This window comes from Falco rusticolus, chromosome 18 (genome assembly GCF_015220075.1).
Source record: "Falco rusticolus isolate bFalRus1 chromosome 18, bFalRus1.pri, whole genome shotgun sequence".
NCBI classification, from domain to species: domain Eukaryota; kingdom Metazoa; phylum Chordata; class Aves; order Falconiformes; family Falconidae; genus Falco; species Falco rusticolus.
Window position 1 is genome coordinate 52273 of NC_051204.1, and position 19908 is coordinate 72180.

General features: G+C 53.4%; 1 protein-coding gene across 2 annotated transcripts; it reads right to left on the reverse strand.

The window, feature by feature from the left end:
• Window positions 1-270: 270 nt before the first annotated feature.
• Window positions 271-6346, reverse strand: PHB (prohibitin). Of its 2 annotated transcripts, none has more exons than XM_037411179.1 (7): window positions 6221-6346; window positions 5548-5673; window positions 4969-5130; window positions 4390-4532; window positions 3652-3768; window positions 2420-2515; window positions 271-1450 (listed from the first exon to the last, which is right to left on the reverse strand). In XM_037411179.1, the coding sequence occupies exons 2-7, from the start codon at window positions 5633-5635 to the stop codon at window positions 1238-1240; spliced, it is 819 nt and encodes a 272-aa protein (XP_037267076.1). In that variant the 5' UTR covers window positions 5636-5673; window positions 6221-6346; the 3' UTR covers window positions 271-1237. The 2 variants fall into 2 exon arrangements, with proteins under 2 accessions (XP_037267076.1, XP_037267077.1); XM_037411180.1 differs by having other exon boundaries at window positions 6171-6242.
• Between the last annotated feature and the right edge of the window lie 13562 nt (window positions 6347-19908).

Below are 19908 nucleotides of genomic sequence, written 5' to 3' on the forward strand. Positions count from 1 at the left end.
GCCTGAAACGTGCACGGAAAACAGTTAAAAGCCCTCACAATAACCTCAGCAAACTCAGCCTTACCTTGTTGCAGGAATTCAGCTTAAGAATCATGTTTTGAGCTTTTAAGGTGTCAGGAGCAATACCTATTTGCCTGTGCTAAGTGACTTTTATCCAAATAATTAGCACAAGTATGAGGTGTCTTGCTCCACTGACCAAACCTTTGTTCTTCTGAGATATCAATAATAAAAAAACCTAATGCACAAAAAAACCAACCCCACACTACTACATTTGGGACTGTGGCATTTATTGAAGGCTGCTCATACAATCTCATCCATCACATCCTCCTCACAGTCCAGGTTCCCTAAATAAGAAGTGTTGATGTAACAGAGAATTCTGCCCACCTCCAACTGCCTGAGCCACAGAGCACCAAGTCATCCCTTCTTTGTCCCAGGTGCCACCTGCAGTAGGCTGACTGCCACTTTTACTGACCTTGGTGAAAGAACCAAGGCTGCACAACAGGGCAGGTGGCAGCAAAGAGGTCAAGTGGCAGCGGCAGGGGAAGAGGTGCAGATGTTCCATTTCCAGCATATATGTGAGAAGTATTTCCTGCAGGGGAAGTATCTTCTCTGTACCTGAAATCCATCTACTACATAAGTGAAATCTCTGCAGTTTTCACCCCCAGCCTCAATGCACTCATGACCTGTGCCTCCAGCCATCAGTGCTATCTGTTCACACAGGCTCAGCAGAGCCACTGCCCTAACAGCTGAGATGTCCTCTTACTCTCAGCTGACACCTGAAAAAAAGACTGGCTTGACTGAGTGAGCCCTGAGCATCCCTGTTCTGTAGTCCAGGACCTGCAAGTCTGTTGACCCTGTCTCAGCCAGCCTAAAGGCACTGAAGCATTGCTGTGATACCTGATCGATACAGCACTCTAGTGGTCAGGGAGTCACCTGGGCTACTCATTCATCCCAGCAGTGAACAGATGAAAATTCTGCTCCTGTTGCTCAAACTGCCTGGAAAGGGGCAATTCTCAAACTTAAGCTTAATGGTCAGTGAAGCTACTGCTCTGACCATACATGGGAGGAATGCCGGTTTGCTGTCAAGAGTGTTCAGTTTTATTTGATTAAGAATTCAAAATGGGTTGAATTTTAATTTCCTCTGCTTTTGCCAATGAGGAAATTGCAAAGATTCTTTTGGAAAGGGCTGATCTAGTAAGTAGAGGTGACCAGGCTAGCTATGGCTGCAGAGCCAGGTTCACTGTGGCAACTGGAGGAGCACAGACTGTCCAGAGGGCAGATAGGTGATGTTGCGGGACCGCGAGAGCTGGTATGCGATGTCTTCAGCTGCCTCAAGCTTGCGCAGCTCAATAAGACCATCGCCTGCAGTGGCCAGTGAATTGGCAATCAGCTCTGCTGCTTTTGAGTCTCCCTCAGCAGAGATGACAGCTGCTTTCTTCTGCTGCTCAGCCTGAAAGTAAGCAGATGAAAAGGGGAATAACCAACAGAGAAAACAACCAAAAGAGAAGGAAGATGCTGTTGTCATGTTTAAAATATAAATTCCCACTTCGCCACCCTACTGTTGTTTTCCCCAGTACAAGAGCTACAACAGAAGGTGATTTTAATTTAAAGCTGTATCCTGTTAAGACTGTTTTTCTGCCTACTGTGGAAAAAAGGCTGAAAAATTATCTTGAAATTGCCTTAGTCTTAACCTCATGAAACATTAACCCACCTGAAGGCACTGCTAGTGAAAAATTGTCTATGAAAGATTTGAGAACTTCACCAGTGGAGTTAAAAACAGATAAACACTTCTACTGTTTAATCATCCTGGCTGGTTACATGCATCTTTCTACATCCACTAGATTAATTTTGGGTGTAGTTGCAGGTTCTTGCAATCTCAACAGGCATGTGTTCTTAGCTGTACCAAGGTGCTTCAACATGAAACTGCGTCTGTGGATGCTGACCAAGATCCCGGGTTGGTCAGAGACTATGTGGCCTGGGGCATGCAGTCAGTAACACTCCTATGACAGAGCCCCCCACGCCCATGATATCAAACACCATGCAAAACTTTGTCCACCCTCTAAAATTCACAAACAGCAGGATCCCTTCAGCTGCAAGTCTCCACCTTGAACCCCACTTCTAACTGACACTTCCTCCTGAGGGCTGTTTCCTACCTCCTCCATGTGGACATTTCTGTTTAGCACTCCAGTAAGACTGAGACACATTATTAAAAGAAAAAAAAAAACCAAAATCAACTTTATGCTTTATCTATCCAACCGTCATGTGCCAGAGCCAAGAACCGTATCAACATTATGACCCTAAGCAACTTCAGCATTCAGCTGCCTGGTTTCCTGGACAGGTAAGTGAGAGATGTTCACCGCAAGCTAGAGTGGGAAAGGAGATACCAGGAACCATTTCCATGTTTCTCAGGACAAGGTACCTTTTCCACAATGAATCTGGCTCTTTCTGCTTCTTGCTGGGCCACTTGCTTCATCTCCACTGCCTCTGTGAACTCCTTGCCAAAGGTCAGATGGGTCTGCAGAGCACAAATCAAGCTAAGTCCACAATGCTGACAGTTTACAGTGGCACTGCTGCGACCCACACAAGCCCCAAGGGGGAGGCAGCCTGCCTGTATCAGTGAAAGTGGAATGGAGATGGAAAGCCAGTATTCCTAAAAGAACAGAAATTAAGACAAGCAGACCTCCCCATCCAGTTTTGAAGTCTCAAGGGATACACAAGTGCAGCTCCAATCCAGCACACCAGTAACACCAGAGACACACCATGCTCCCCCTGCCACCAGCACCTGCTGCATCACCTGGCAGGGGCAGCCCACTCACTCAGTGCTCCCCTCCCAAAGCAGGGAAGCCTGTTCTTTGCCAAGCCTTCCTACACCTTGTATGTTCCAATATGCACTGGTGCACTCAAGTCTGGGCTGTTTGGACAGTTGCAGGCTCCTGGGATGGGACAGGGGAAAGGTGAATTTCCTTCAGTAGCATGCTCAGGAGAACACCAGAAACAGAGTCGTAACTCACATTTTGCAGAAATACGGTCACCTTCCTGCAGAAACTTCCTATATGGCCCTTTCCTCTACGCAGGCTTTCGAGGGAAGTCCCAGAAGAGAGAGGGAGAGGTGCACGCACACGCCAGATTACAACACATTTAATTTACAAAGCTTATAGGGAGATAGGAGAGGAGAGCTCCCTCCTTGATTAGCCTTTTAGAAGACACAGCCAGGAGAAAACCTAGTACTTTGCAGAAAAAGGATGCTATCAAAAGCAGCTATTTTCACTACCTCCTCACGCCTAGCACTTTCTCCCCGTGTCTCAGGGTACCCATGGAACAGCTGCCTTCTCTAAAGTGATGTGCAGCCTGATCCATCACCCACAGAAGCACTTTTCATTTTAACTGTAAAAGCCCTGCAACAGTGAAGTCTGTTGAAAGGCCAGCACAGCAGAGCCTTCAAGGGCTTAGTCAAGGTCACAGAAGGCCAGTGACAAAACCAGAGGTACTGACATGACCAGTAACCACTACATCCCATGCAACTGTAGACAAACATTGTCCACATGTCCAAACTTCCAGCTCACTCGTCTCTGGCCACCTACCAATTCTCTTCTCCACTGCTCTTATTTGGGCACACTCCAAAGAGAAAAATGGAAAGAGGAAAACTCTTACCAAGGACACATCATCCAGAATGAGCCCGAAGGTTGCTGCTCTCTCCGTGAGGTCTTCGCTCACTTGTCTTGAGACCAGCTCTCTCTGAGTGATCAATTCTCCAGCATCAAAGCGAGCCTGAAATCAGGATGGAGAACAGTGAGAAAAAAGCTCCCAGAAGTGATGGATGCTCCATTCCCTGCCTGTCTTTGCACCTGTGAGTCCCAGAGCTCTCCCAAAGCTAGCAAACACCAAGATGCCCAGGCATTTGAAGTAAGAGAAAGACTGAATGTCTGGGAATTTAAGTGTAAGCTGAAGGGGAGGTTGTCCAGTTGAGCACTTAATGTAAAAGCTGGACTAAAACTGGTTAGTAATTCTTTGGCAGTTCCCTGGGTATGCTTCCAAAACCAGATATCTTCTGTAAGCTGAAATCTAAGATTATGTGAGAAGTAAAAAGCCCAGTCTCCTGCCCGAGACTCCCAGCCTGAAGAGCAGAGCTAACAGCTGAGAGCAGGTAACAAATAAACCTCTTGTCATCCAGAGATCAACCAACATGAATCAAGTCAGCCCAAGCAGTCAGGAATGACCAAGAAACAAAAAAACTACGATTAGCTTTTCTGGATGTCTGATGAGAGCCTGGGGGTTGGAAAGAGAAGCCTTATTCCGAAGCACAACATATTCCACACTCTGGTGGGTCCCTCACTGCTAAAAAGAGGAAAGATGACTGGCAGAGCCCAGCAGCTCTTATAGTGTCCTTACCACAACAGATTTAAGGATTTCAGTTGTGATTGAGGGCAGGACACGCTCATCGTAGTCCTCTCCAATACTGGTGAAAATCCGTGGTAACTGGGCAGTCACTGGTCTAAACAGGATACGCAATGTGATGTTCACATTCTGTAGATCTGTTCAAAGAAAGCCATGAGTTTAGTAGCAAACCACAGGGGCAGGAGATTTCCTGAAGCTGTCCTCTCTAGGGCAACTAAATGAGAAAGAATAAACATTCAGACTTCTTTTTCCCAGAAAAAACAAATTTTTTTTACTATGCCTTTCACCTCGGCATCTAAATCCTCCTTACAGATAAGATTTCAGCTTCAGTTTGTTAGTGACCTAGGGAATTACTTGCCCTACTGTAAAGGCAGAGACTTTATGTTTTAAAGGATTTTTTACAGGACCAAAGGTAGGATCTTTTAATCTATTCTGTAACTAAAAAACCAGATCAAATCATTCCTGACTCTGTGCCAAACCGGACTTGAGACAAATGGGATTTCAACGTCCAGAAGAAAAAAAAAATCATCAGAGCATCTGGTTTTCTTATGGTTGCCAGGTCCAAACACTCACCTTTGCTGCCAGTGATCACGGGAATGTTACGGGGGCGAGAGCGGCAGTCAAAAATGATGGGTTTCTGTACCCAGGGGATGAGGAAGTGGGTACCTTCTCCTACCACTGTATCCTGGACCCCACGGAATCGGTCAAAGATGACAGCTCTGTGGCCCGCATCAACTAGAGAAGAAAAGAGCACATCAAACACTGTTTCACTATCTGTTGAATCTACACACCACCAAAACCTTCTCCATGGAAGCAGTCTGTTAAGGATGGTTAAAGCCTTTTGCTACAGGAGACCAGTGAAATTAGTTAGAACATTTGGAGCAACAGGGCAAAGAGAAGATGTAGCCATCACTCCTGGCCCTCCACCTGCTCACAGTGGCAGCAGCTAATTAACAGCTTTCTAGAGAAAGAACCTCACAATCCTCTTGCTCATGCAAGGCACAAGGTATACAAGGTATAGAACAGCCCAGCAAGGCTTCACATCTATCTTCCCCCAATGTCATAAGCAATAAAAGCACAGAGCAGCCAAGTTACTAACAAAAAAAAATTAAAAAAAAGATATGAACTGAAGTGGTCAGCTCTTCCACTCACCATTGTAAAGAGCAGAATTGACAACTCCACCTGCAACAGCCAAGCCCAGGCCAAGCTTCCCAAGGCTTTCAAATACCTTCGCAGCCATTTCACACGTCCAGTTCCAGCCCCTTTAAAACGTCCCTCCTGCAAAAACCCACCAGCTCATTAAAACCCTATGAAGTAAGAAGTCCGGGAAGTCCTGTGTGCAGATGCCTACAGGCCAAGGATTACCCCCCCTCTCCGAAAACCCCACCCTGCAGTGGCTGCACCCCACCAGCAGCCCTGCCTCTCCCCTCAACAGCTGCCTCAGCCCGCAGGCCTCCTCCCTGGGCTCGGCGCCCCAGACCCCGCAGCACCCCGCGTACATGGGCGCCCCCACCCACGAGCACCCCGCAGGCTCATGCCGCCTGCCCCAACCCGCCCCCCGATCACAGCTCGCCCCATCCTTTCTGCACCGCCGCGGCTCCCCGCTTCGGGCCCTCCGCACCCCGAACCCGCTCCGGCCACCTCCCACTGCTCTGATTCCCCCCCGTCAGGCCGCCCTCTTCCCACTCCCACCTAGGCCTCTCGCCCCCTGCACAGGCAACCCCAGGCCCCGCTTGCCCGCAGGCCGCGGCTCGGGCACCGGGCCCGACACCTACCGGGCCCCACCGCACCCTCCTGCCCCGTTCCCCTCCCGAGCGCCCCTGACCTCCACATGAATCCCCAGGCACCGGCCCCAGTGCGCCTGAGCGCTGCACCAAGACGCCCACTGCTCATTGGCCCGCGTCTCCCCGCGGCACTCTGGGACACGTAGTTCTATACGGCGCTGCCCCTTGCCCAGCGGCCTATAACTCCCGGCGTACCCCGCGGAGGCCCGGGCGCTGAACAAGGCCGTTTTCCATTAGCTGCAGCTTCTGCGCGCAGGGCCCTCCTGGGAGCTGTAGGCCTAGCGGAAGGAAGCCACGTGGGCGCTGCACTGGGGCGCCCAGGGCCGTACAGGGGCTTGCGGGGACCGGAGATGCTTCACGGACAGCCAGGACGGGTGGGCCAGCGTGTGCTCGCTCCTCGCTTGTCACGAGGCAAAGCGGGCCTGGACCTGACCTTTCCCGGTAGTGCCCAGGCAGCGGGGCGGCAGGTCCCGGCGGTGCAGCGGCGTAGAAAGGGGCTTTGATGAAGCGGTATCAATGCTGAGGAAGGACCCCTGGCGTCTGGCCGCATCCTGCCTACTTGTGACACTGCCCCCGCACCAGGCAGTCACCCGCCAGACTCCTCGTCCCCCTTGGCATGAGAAGCCAGACAGCCCCCTAGGGCCGCCCCCGTCCAGCTGCAGACAAAGGCCATTATTCCCTCGCCGTGAGCCTCTCCTTTGGCTCAGCAACCCCATGAACAGGAGGGCTGGTGCCGCTAGAGGGAAGTAGCACCCTCCTATACGCTCCAGGAATCCTGTTAAAAAAAGGGGCGACTGACGGACAACAATAAACCCTCTGCCCAGGGAGACCCCAGAGGAGCCGCCTTTCCCCGAGGCAGCCCCTCCTGTTCCTGTCGAGGGACCCTCCCTGGTGGATTCTCCCTCTGATGTGACACCACTGGGCACTTCATTACTCCCCCAGGCCACGACCTCCTGATAGCATCTCAGGGTGAAAGTGGTGCTGAACCCCATCCTTCAGGGCCCAGCAGACCCCAGGAGCCACCATGGAGTGTCCCGTCCCCTCTGGGAGCTCAGAGGGTCTCTACCCCCTACTCTGCTCCCTGTGGGGAAACTGAGGCATGGAGCTGCTCAGCAACCCAGCAACGGAGGTTCTGGTGCTGCAGCCTGCTGGCTGCCTGCACTGCCCTTTGAGTGGGGAGATGTACAGGGCCCCTAAAAGTGGGGGCAGATCCCAGCTGAGCTTATGTCCCTGATCCCCAGCTCTTGTCTGTGTGCACCTCCATTCCCATGCACGCAGCCCTGAGTGGCCGTGCTGGAGCAACTCCTGCCTGGGAAAGTCACCTCCTCCCAGGTCCCCCGTGGCACCCCAGGGTCCCCGGCACAGCTATGCGACAGATGTGCTGTGGAAGTCCTGTCCTGTGTCTAGCAATGCTCTTTTCAAGGCCACAAAAGCTCTTGTGCTTTGGCAACACCAGGAAGCAGATGCCAAAGAGGACCAGGACAAGGTGAAGGTGTTCAGCAGCAGTTGAACCTGCTGGGGAACCTCCCTGAAGCCCAGCTGAAATGGGGGTGCCCCAGAAAGCCATGGCCAAACCCTAAAAGCTGCCCTGAGCCAGGATCTGGCCCTCCTTGTGATCACTGTTCCCAAAACCCTGAGTCACTGCAAACTGATTTGGGGGCCAGATCCTAGTAAGCTCCAGCTGCTGCAAGCAGGAAGTGTAAAGTCAAATTTTGGGTGCTCCTGTGCCTGCCCTCGGTTACGTGCCTCCCCACAGGGATAAACCCAGGGAGAATCCACCTCCAGCCCAGCCAGCAGGATCAGCCCCCATAGCCCAATGCCATCCCAGTGGATCCTCCACCAGCCGCTGGGCTTTCCCCCAAGGATGACTTTGCCCCAGGAGGTTTCTGTCTACTTGCATCTAATCCAATAATAACATCCTAATTGGTGACAAAGCCATGGCTATAAACACCAATAGATTTATTCCCTTTTGACATGAAATTCACACAGAGCACAATTCAATCATTAAAGTTGGAATTTATGGAGCCAGGGTCTGGAGCTTTACACCCCCCTGCCCAGCATTGCCCTGCGCTTTGCATTTTGTAGCAGCCATCATGGGAGCATTTGCTGCTGGGTTCGTGCAGCCCCCTTCCATTTCTCTTGCTGTGTAAAATGAGTGTTTCCCATTCATGCAAAAAAATGAACAAGGCTCATGGCAATGGCAATTTTTGGTCTAGGGCCCAGGTTTTGATATGGGAGCCCCAGGAGCCACCAGGCTGGAGGTGGTGACACGTGTATGGCAAAACTAGAGAAAAATGGGTCCTATGTGGAGGAAATACATGGCAGATGATTCAGCTGGGGCTGATGCCAGCTATATGGGCTGACATGCTACTTGATGGTGTGGGGGGACCCAGTGTGTGTCCCTGCCACCCACCAAGACTATCCCCAGCTTTGTGGGCTGAGGGATGCAGCACAAAGCCTTGATGGCTGGTGACTTGTTGGGTTTGAGATGGAGGCAAGGGGCTGAGCAGCCCTGAAGCAGACAGAAGCATCCTGTGCCCTAGGAAATGTGGCCGTGGAGGTACACCTCAAAACAGCACCAGGCTGAGACCCCACTGCTGGGTGATGGCAGCAAGCTGCACCCCTTGCTTGAGTCTTTTAGTGAGGCTGCTGCCATCCACTGTGTTTCAGGGGACATTCCTCCACTGGGAAAAGAAATGGCAGCTTCAAGAAGTGGCTCATTGTCCTCAGGCAGTGCAGCCAGGGCTGGGCAGCCTGGCCCAGCTCCGGCCACTGCAGCGCAGGAACAAAAAGACTCCTCTTCTCTAGCTGTCCGCAAGTGGCCATCGCTGGCCAGCACCACTCCTGAAAAATTTATGGCATGAAGTTTGCAAACTGTGGAGAATCCAAGCACTCAGCGGCCAGTGACCCCAGGAGCGCAGGGCCATGAAAGCAGGCATCGATTTGCAGGGACACAGTGGCAGATCCACCCAAGCAGAGAATGGCTTTTGGCAGAAATGAGATTTTTCCAACCCAAACCATGGGTTTAGCTCACATACAATAGGATGGGGCTGATGCTGCTGTCCTATTCCCACCCACTCAGCCCTGCACAGGGGTCCCAGCACGAGCCCTGGCAGCTCCAGTCCCGCACCCGGCATGTAACCCAGTTAGTCTCAATAAGCATTTAAATTAAATTATTTAAACTACATTAAACCCCTTCGAGGACACAGTTCAGAGTGGAAACAGCCTTAATGTGATTTCAGCTGACTTCTCTGCCACGATTTGCAAATCAGAGAAATCGAATTAAGGCCGTTTTCTTTCTGAACTCTGTCCACACAGACCTGTAATGCAGTTTAATTAATCTGCTTTAGAATTGAGCTTGTCTGTCACTCAGGCAATTTCACCTGACACGCCAGAGAGGAACACAGCCCCCGCCCAGGCAGGGGGCTGGGACCTTTGGGCAGGCATGGGGCTAGGCCATAGGTTTGGGGATGGAAAGTCCTGGAGGGTTTAGAGAAAACCAGGATTACCCCTAATCCCATCAGGGAATAATCTGGGGTCAAGCTCTGTGCAGCAGTGAGCTGCACCACCCATGCTGGTCTCCCCAGCACCCAGCGAGACGGAACCAGAGCGTCCCAGCTCTCTGCTGCCTGGGGTCCCAGAAGCGGGGCGGGCACCGGGGCCAGGGTTTCTCATCTCTCCTCGATGGTTATCACCACTTAACAAAATTTCCTCCTTGGTGTAAGCGAGCAGCCAGTTGAAACCGGCTGCATTAAGCCCCACACTGCTCCCAGGAAGGCTGCAATGGCTGGTAATTGCCAGCCAGCAGTCCCAAGGAAGCTGGGACTAGGCCAGGGGAGACCTCAGCCCCCCAAAACCCACAGCCCCTTTCCCTTCCCTGCATCCCCCAGCTGCTCCCCATCCCCTTCCTATGGCTTGCACCAAATTTGCAAAATAAATGGGCTGCTCTCGTCTCTGGCACCAAAACACAACCCTGGGGGGATTTGGGTCTCCCCTGGAGCACAGGGGTACCTCACATGCTGTGAAGGGAGTCTCTCCCACCCTCCCTTCACTTCCAACCCATGTTTTCTCTGCAAAGGTAAAATGGCATGTCCATAAAGGAGCTCCAATTAAAAGGGAGTTAATGACTTAATGAATCATAACAAAATCTGCTTGCATTAGCACATGAACTGCTGACCCTCTGTCATTGTGTCTACTAGCTTTTTAATTGCATACCTTTTTATTTCCTTCCCAGCAAATTGGCTTCTCAAGTGTGTTGCGGGGGGAGGAGCAAGCAAGGCTCTGGATGGACCAGGGTGGAGTGGGGAGGGGGCAGGTAAAGCCCAGCCTGGAAGGGGTGAGCCTCATGCACCCCATCCTGCACCAGCACTGACCTGAAGCTTGAGCCCCAGCACACCAACAAACCATGCTGTTAGCCCTTGCTCCTTTCCTCTGATGTGATGAGGTTTTGTGGTGCTGCAGAAAATTAAGACTTTAATTAAATTAAGGTTTAAAATCAATTATCTGGGGTGCTAGGAGCTGTACAAACCCCCAAAGGAGTTTTGCATGCTGCTGCAGCACCTTCATCAGCCCCCACCCACCTTATAGCTCCCCAGAGCAGCCAGGAGGGCTAAGGGGGCTGGACTCACCTCCTCATTAACTGCTCATTAATTCACCATCACATGATGAAGAGCAGCTCCAGGAGAGGCTTTCCCCTTCCCACAGTCTGGGTGCGCCCATCCAGGGATCCACACCACTGCTGTATCCTGAGCCATGAGAGCATCCTCTAATGAGCACCTTCTCACTCCCAGCTTTGCGGGGGAAAAGGGGATCCTGCAGACACCAGAACAGCATCCAGCCCACCCTGGCTGACAATTGCCCACTCCCCTTTCTGGCATGGTTCATCACTTCCCTTGCTTGTTCTTGGTTTCCCCAACACCAGCCCACTGCACCCACCTGAAGGCAGCGCTGGCCACGTGTGCTGCCAGGGCCAGGTGATCGATGGCTCCGTGCTGCTGTTGATGTAGGATTTATGGCTGGCTGCACCCACCCCTGCTCCCCTTCACCCAGGGGCTCTAAAAGCATTTTCATCTGAGCTGGTACATTACAGGAACCACTGGAAGAATCTGGCCCCTCTCTGGCACAGCAGCACGGGAGGGCAAAGCCATGGCATGGCCCCTAGGGGGATTCACCCCAGGCTGGCGGAGGCTGGGGGTGTGGGAAGCCCTGGGACCCCTGTGAGGCTGGTGGGAGCTGCTTTGTTTGGTGGGCACAGTGTTCCTGTGCTGCTGCTGCTGCGTGCATCTTGGCTCATTTGCAGGGAAAAAAAATGAGCAAAATGGACAGTTTTGGAGGTCACGTGGCCAGGATTCAGTGGGGGTCTCCACTGCTGGGGTGCTTAAAGGGAGGAAAAGCCTTCCTGGCGGTTTTTGCACAGCTGGGAGCAAGGTGGGGGTCAAGTCTGGGGGGACACAGTTGAAGCATCCCATCGGTGCCTGACCGACGTGGCCCCGTCCTGCCAGCCCCACTGCTGTTCCTGACGTGGGGCTACCCAGACTTGAGCTGAAATCCTCCCAGGGGGACGGTCTGGGCTCAGCACCTGGCTGCATCCCTCAGTGGAAGGAATCGTGCCCTCTCCTTCTCCAGCCCATCCACCCCTGGGACAACAGCACTTCAGACTTGCCTCATCACCAGCAGCTGCCTGCATGGCTGTGCCCCACAGTCCTTCCACTCTCAGGGTGACCTCGATGCCCCCTATCCCACTGGGAACAGCCAGGCTGAGCATCCCAGACCCACCAGCCCAGCGGCTGTTTCCAGGGAAACTTCGAGGAGGTCAGGTAGAGGTCTGGGATGTTTTAGTCTTACTGCAATGTCCTTAATTGCTCGTTTATTTAGTGTAATTAGTCCCAGGTGCTTGCTCTTGTCTGTGTGACCCCAGCGGATGCTTCTCCAGCCTGGCCCAGCTATTCTGAGCTGCCAGATCGATCACCTCCTGGTGAAGGTTATCAAGTCCCCTCTCACTGCTGAGCCAGGCTGCGGTGATGTGTGTGCACGTCCACGTCCCTCACCCATGATCTTGTCCTTGGCATGATCCTCCTGTTCCTGCCAAGGTCAGCTCATCCCCAGCATCCCTGTGCCTGTGCAGGAGGGATGGGCTGGGGGTGATGCCGTGCTGCAGCCTCCCAGGATGTGCACCTGGTGAGTGCAGTCCCCCAGAGAAGCAGTAGCAGCCAGAGCACCCTCACCCCAACCAATACTGTGCTGAGCACCCAGGGACAGACCATGCTGAGTCATCAGCTGGATGGATAATGCTGGGTGCAGGAGCCATCCCTGGAGCAGCTCCTTGGGAAAAAAGCCTCCCCCCACTTTCTACCATCTTGGAGGAGGCAGGAATGTTGCTGGAGCTGGTGGCTGCTGGGGGGAAACAATCCAGCGCTTTGTGGAAGCTGCGGTGAAAAGAAACCACCCCAAAACGCTGGTGAGGTCAGGCAGCCCCAGGCTGCCTTTTGTCCGGCAGGCAGAGTGCTGGGAGGGACGGGACAGACTGCAGGGCCCCTTCACTGTGAGTCAGGGCAGAAACCACCAGTGCTGGCAGCAAGAGCCAAGCAGGAGGCTTGCAGGCATCGGGGGGCATGGGTTCACAGGCACTGGGGGGTTATGCAGCCCCTGCTCTTTGCCCACCAACACAACCTGTCACAATGCTGGCTTTAGCAGCCTGGCCAGGCAGCCCATGGAAGGGTTTGGCAGCCACCCGGTCGGTGGGCTGAGTGCCTCATCACCTCCAGCCCTTCCCTTTAACTCCTCCGGCTTCTAAAAGGCTGGGGGCTTTCTCTGCCAAATCCATCTCCATTGCTCCCCAGGTATTACTTCCCCCATGGCTCTCTCCCAGCATTTTCATTCCCTGGAACTGTTAACAACCAGGAGCTCTCTGAGATTAAACCTCTTTGCTGCCTATTTCTCCATACACCCAAATTTCAGTGCACTTTAATTGTCTGCCAATTGATTCCCTAAATTCCCCACTGACACACATAATGTTTAATTCCTGGATATTGGGAAGGAGGCAGCTTGGGGGCCATGCAAATCTGTCCTTAACTCAGCTGCACTCAGACATATCGCAGAGTATTAGGGAAAAGATGCTGAGAAAGCCAGTTCTTTGGGGGCTGGGGGCTGGCCAGGGCAGAGGAGAGGTCTGCTGGGGCAGCCCCGAGGGCTCAGCCCAGCCACTGGGCTCCCAGATCCTGCAGCAAAGTTCATGTTGACTGAAAGCTGCTACTGAAAACATCCCCAAAGCCAAGAGGGCAAAGGCATGGCCCTGATCCTGCTCCCTAGGGCATTTGCTGAGTCTGGATGGCCTTGGAGGGCTCCAGAGGAGGCATCCCCCCAGCTCCAGTTCCCCACTTCCCTTGATGCTCTCATCCATGGGATAACTCCTTGCTGTCCCCAAATCCAGCCATGCGGGGTGAGGCCACATCCTGCTCCGTCCTCCCCTCTGCAAAGGGCAGAGCTGCCAAGCCACCACAGGCAAGGCAGGAGGTGCCCCCGGCCACCCTGGCATCCCTGCCCCACACACTCTGGGCAAATCTCAATGGCAGCAGCAAACAGAATTAACAAGTCCAACCACGAAATGGAGATGAAAAAACACTTCAGCTAATGGCTGCCCGTGAAAGAGGCTTTGAAGTTTATTGAAGCCAGACCTTTGAGGGTTGTGTGTCCCCGGGAGAGAGCAGGGGAGGTCGGCCCTGGGGAAAGCCTGGATTCATGCGCTCCTCCAGACGCTCTGGCTGGACATCACATCCCCGCCGGGGTCAGCCCTTGCTACCACAGCATGGGGAGGTCGTGACTCTGGGGACCCAGCCACATCCTGAACCTTCACCACCAGAGAGGTGATGCATGGCCCCCCAGTGCCGCATTGCTGCAGGGCGGGGAGGGGGGGGGCACAGCACCGGGTTGGGGTGGGTGTTCTGGACAGGGAGAGGACCACAGCTTGGGGCACTGCTGTGCAACCTGCAGCAGAGGCACTTCAGGGGGCAGCTCCCCCAGACCCTGGCCAGGGGAGGGGGCAGGAGTGGGCCACGCACCTTCACAGACAAAACTGCTCAGCCATGAGGGAGAGCAGGCACTGGGAGCTCTGGTCCCAGCTGAGGTGTATTGCCCAGCTCTGCTCCAGCTCTGCATTAGGGGATAGAGCTCAGTTTGCTGCTAATCGGGCATGCAGGCAGGCTGGTGGCAGAGCCAACAATGGGACTGGGGGCAGCCTAGGGAATGTGGAGCCCTCACCTTGCAAACCCAGATCCATGGGACCAAGCAGCTTCTCCCAGCACCAGCCATTGCTTTGCAGGGGTGGAAGCAAAAGATGAAATCTCTTTTTCCTGCTGGGATGAAGGAGGAATGGTCCATGAAGGTGCTACAGCACAGGGAAACACCCATTCCAGTCCCAAGCAGCCTGCATGAAACTGGAACACAGTTGCAACTACCAGCTCTTCCCCACCTCCCCTTCAGCAAAAGGGAAATCCTTAAATCATTTAATTCAATTAAGCCTTGTGATCACTGCCAGTTAAATAGATGGATCGCAAGGACCTCTGCTCTCCCCTGTCCTGAAGCTGAACCTTCATTGAACCATTTCCCCAGGTCTGGCAGGAAGGAGGCTGAGGCTGCAGGAGATGGGGCTGGGGGGATGTTGAATGCCCAGAAAGGTGGGTCTGGGGGGCCAGATCCTGCCGGGAGGGTCAGGTGCTGGGCAGCATAAGGGGGTCATTAGTGTCTTGGCATCAGCTGGGACCTGTAGCAGGATGGACCTGAGCCAGGTGCAAGCAGACCCTGGGGGGGGACGACAATGACCTTCCCACACACACCCACCCCCCGCCCCAGCTCTTTCCCAGCCCGTTGCTTGCAGGGACATGCCTTGGGAGCAGCAGGGTCTCACAAACACTGCTGTGTCTGGGCCATCCACCTGCTGTGTGTGGGTTTGGGTGAGGAGAGACCAAAGCCGAGTCCCTTCCCCCTGCTCAAATCGCCTTCACACTTCCAGGAGCAGCTGCTCTGGGAGCTGATCTGTCCCAGGAACACTGGTGGCTGTCAAAGCAGAGTGATGCTCCTAGCCTCTTTATATAGGCAGTAAAAAGGTTTAAACAAAAGCTGCTAAATAAATAATAAAAGCCAAAAAAGACTGGAGGGAATTTTTGCCCTGATAGGAATGGCCTGCCCTGTCCCCCCAGCTTCACCCAGACCTCCCTGCTGGGGGGTACTTCCCCAGGTGACGACTTGGAAGCCTGTGCTGCACCAGATTTGCTCCCCAGGGCTTTGAATGGAGGTTTTATGAGGGCTAATAAATATCGGGAGTGTAGCTGTTCAAAACACCACTTGCCAGCACCTTGCGCCGGGAGTGGGGCTGGAGGGTCTCACTGGGAGGGGCTGGCAGCGTCTCCCCTGGCCATGATGTGGGTCCGGCTGGGCCACAGGGTGTTACAGAGGTTTATGCCTTGGTAGACACATGTAACCTCTCTGGACCTCCTCACTACTGCCAGCTCTGCCTCCGCACAGGCATTGGGGTGGGGGTCACCTTCCTCCCTCCTGTATGTCCCCCCATCCTTCCTCAGTGCCCTTCTGCTGCTGCGATGGTGACCCCAGAGCTTGGTGACACTGGTATGGCCAGCAGCAGCTCCTGTCCCACCTGCTTCACCACCAGCTGGAGCAGATAGTGATGGCTGGGATGACCCAGAGCTCCCTGAGCCCAGTGATGCTCAGCTGGCCACCCCAAGGGCTGGCCAAGGTTGGGCTGGCAGGGGGGGTGTCGGCAACACACGTTTCATGTTTCATCCAAGCTGTCACCCCTGCCTGGCCCTGGAGGGGACCCCACACCCTCCTTTTTATAGCTGTGCCTGGGGAAGGGATCCCTGCTGCCAGCAGCTGTCGGGGGAGATGCTTTTTCCAGAGGAGCCAGGAGCAAAGCTGCTGCTTTTCCCAAAATGCCCCTCCATGCTTTAAAAATCTTTGGGAACACGCAGCAGATTGCCCAAACCCCCTGCTCCGCATGGCTCCCCAGGGAGTGTGGGTTAACTGCCGTGACTGAGAGGCCCTTCCCCGATGCACCAAGCCCTCTCAGGTTGCTCTGCTTTCAGCCTGGGGATGCATTCATGGGAGTTTTTCCCAAGGTTTTCTGTTTTACTGCAACCCCCCATCTGCCCCACCCCCTGGCCCTGATGCCTGCAGAGAAAGCAGGACCTTGCAAAACTGCGAGGGGTTGAAGGTGGGTCCCATGTGGCATCACAGGAGGGAAATGGTGATCACATCCTTGGAGGAGCCTAGGCAAGGACAGCGGCTGGAGGAGATGCCTGGGGAAGGCTCCCCTCAAGGGGAAATGTGTCTGAGCTGCTTTCTGCCCGACAGATGTGGTTAGAGGAGAACAACTCGCTGCTCAAAGCGCTTTGGGCTCAAGGGTTTCCATACAGAGCAAGTAAAGCTTTCACCAAAGCTTCTTACAGATGGAAGTATGACACAGATTCCTTTTTTTTTTTTTTTTTTTTTTTAATTAAATACAATTGTGGGGGTGAAAAGCATGCAGGAGGGTTTGTTGTTCATGCTGGAAATGGGATTTCCAGGAGGGCACTAGCAGGCTGGCTGCTGAGCCATGTGGCATGGCTCTTATCCCCAGCACCTCGCCCTGTTCATCGCAGCCTCCCCATCCAAACTGGGAGCAAGTCCCTGTTCATGAGGAGTCACAGTGCTTTTACCAGGGTGAGCAGAGCCAGATGAAGCAGCAGGGGCTGCATATGCACAGGCACCACAGAGGGATGCCCTGTGGTGCAGAGCCCCAGAGATGAAGCTGCATGGCAGCAGACAAGCAGCCATACCACCAGCTCTCCCATCTGTACCCTTCAGCCTCGACACTGTATTTCCCTGTGCCAGGTGTCGCAAGGAAACCTCCCACAAGCAGAAGACGCAGGAGAGCAATGCACAGTCCAGCAGCTGTCTTTGACCCAGGGTAACCTGCAGAAAATCATCATTGCAAGCTTTCTGAGAGCTGGAGGGCTAAACAATGGCAGCAGACAGAAAACCAGCCCAGGGGGATATCAGAAAACCGGAGCAGGGAACAGCTGCCACATTTTGGGTAATTGTTTATACAGAATAATCCAGCCAAGCACTCAAGCTGCAGAGACAGGACCTGACACAGTGGATCACATTCCCATCCTTAGCAAAGACTTCTAGCCAAAACCAACTGAAAGCTCTGAATTCATGGGTTTGGGTAGAGGGCAATGGGTTGGTTTTTTTTTTGTTTTAAATAAATCTCTTAAGAAGAGAAAGGATGTCATGGGACGAGCTGTTTTCCATTAACCCACCTGTGCAGCCTCAGAGACCTGGCTTGGATGAGGGATACAGTGAGCCTGTAGGAGCCTGTCCCCATGCAAGGATGGGGCTGGTATCTGCTCCTGCCTGCCAGGGAACCAGCCACCCCAACAGAGCCAGCACCATCGCTCAGGTTACAGTGGTGCCAGAGGCCCCTCTGCCAACGTCTCCTGCTCCCGAGAGCCTTTGAGGCTGTGACAGAGTGGGTAGGAGGAAGGGAATAGGATGGTCTCTACTTAGATCCCTGGGATGCTGGTGCACCATCAATTTTTTTATTCTGCCTATTGCAAACACAGCAGGCTTGCACCCTGCTCACCCTGTTCCCAGGAGGACTCCTCTGAAGAAGCCCATTAGCGCTCTGTCTTTTCAAACTGTGACAGCAACCAGAGACCTCCAGAGCAAAACCACCTCTGGGGCCTGAACTGGAGAACTGATCCCCCTGGGACCACCAGTATGCATTCTATGAGGGCCAGGAATGCATTACACCATCAGCAGGGATGCTCTGGCAGGATACGCAAGCACTTCCCTGGTGAAAACAAGTGTGAAAGGAGCTGCTCTTTCCCTGGAGCCTCCCAGGCAGCCCTTTGCTCCAGGGAAACCGCTTGTGGAGAGGTTAATCTCCAGGGCTCAAGCACCCTGAGCTGAGCAGTGGCTTTTCCAAGGGCTTTCCCATTGGCTGTACAGCAAAGGGCAGGCTTTTGACATCCTATCTGCCCTGGAAAATCCTGGCTCAGTGATCTAAGTGAATATGGGTGCATGCACAAGACAAATCCTCCTCCTAAGCTGCCCTGAGTGGTTGTCTGCCTTAAGACCCCTGAGAAAGGGGTGGAAATGCCTCTTTCTTCCTGGGCGATGATTCAGCCCATCTAAGATATAAGCTGCCCCCTAAAGATTCCTGTCCCTCTCCATTGAGTGTAAAGAGACCAGAGCAGCTACGTTACTCCTAGAAACACCTCAGTCTGATGCCCAAGGGAGAGATGCAGCTTCCAGAGCATGCACCAAGCACCCAGCAACCTTGCTGTGGGGTCAGGCCTTGGAAGATCAGTCAGAGACACCAAATCCAGGTTCATGTCCCCATGCCTGGAGCCCTCCCTGCATCAGTACATCTGCATGCCCAGCAGCTCTGTTGCTAACAGGGACCCAATCACCCAGCAAGCACCCCTGAGACTGCAAGCGGGGGAAACAGGATGCAGCCCAAGGAGCTCATCATATATATATATATATATATATATATATTCTGGATTTAACAGGGCAAAGCATCTAGCATCCAGGCTCTATGGGTCCATGCAAGAGAAGCTCCAGCCCAGATTTCCTGGAAGGATCTGGCTTTCTTCCAAGGATCCCTTTGCAGGAAACCTGTGATAGATGAATGAGCAAACAGGTGAATGAGACTCCCTGCAAGGAAAGCTGCTCTACTTCTCTGGATCTGGGTCATCTGGTCAAGGCGAGGTCTGAGAGCTGGTTGAATAACTCCTGTGCATCTTCCACAGTGGGGAAAGATAACAGCAATCCCACTCTGATTCTCAGCTTGCTCTGGAGCAGGTTGCATATGGAGAGAGAAGGGAGACAGCCAGTGCTGCTCAAGGGCATAAATTAACCTCACGGTTTCCTAATGGGACCCTGATTTATCTCCTGCCTCTGTCTGAACTAATTGAGTTCATTCCACTCGGTGATTCATGCCATGGAAATGGGTTCCAGAGAAAATGGGACCTCAAGCAGCTCCAGCAAATCCCTTGCTTTATTAGCCAGGGAGCCATAACGCTTTTAAAACAAGGAGCTTTTCAAAAGCAGCAGACAGCCCCCAGCTGATCAGTCACTGCCAGTGCCCGCAGCTCAGGTTTCAGCCAGGGCTGCCACATCCATCCCTTTCTGGACCAAGGCTGGACCCAGAGGACAAAATAATGGGGTTTGTGGACCCCAGACCTGCTGGGAAGGACCTGGAGGTGGCTGGGGGCTCAGCCAGCCACCAGTACACACAGAGCAGTGGCAAATGGGTCCCCTGCCCCTTCCCATCCCAAGGGGATGGGGAGAGAGGTGAAGGAAAAGCCACCCTGGCCTGCTCTAGCCACCCTCTGATCGGCACAAGAGGGGAAATAAGGGCTTTTATTTCTTTGCATCTACATGCCGGGATGCTCATCCCATCTCTGACCTACATCTCAGCTGAAAACCCAGCCCCCAAGCTCACGCCCTGCACTGCATGTTGGCCATCGCACTACCTTCCTCCTCTCCATCCTGCCAGCTTTGGGAGCATTTCCCCAAACCTCCTGGCTTTCCTGTGGCTGGCTCATCCAATTGCAGCAGAAATTCAGCCACAACCATTAACCAAGGCAGTCATGGGGAAGGTGGCTTCCCCAGCCCGCAGCTCCCACCCTGCACACACATGCTTGCTTGTTGTGCTGTTTGTGTG

Coding starts and splice junctions, on each gene's coding strand:
- PHB (XM_037411179.1), bottom strand. CDS start 5,635: ATGGCTGCGAAGGTATTTGAAAGCCTTGGGAAGCTTGGCCTGGGCTTG. Junction 5,131..5,547: donor CAATTCTGCTCTTTACAATG/GTGAGTGGAAGA, acceptor TTTCTTCTCTAG/TTGATGCGGGCCACAGAGCT. Junction 3,769..4,389: donor AAATCCTTAAATCTGTTGTG/GTAAGGACACTA, acceptor TCCTGATTTCAG/GCTCGCTTTGATGCTGGAGA.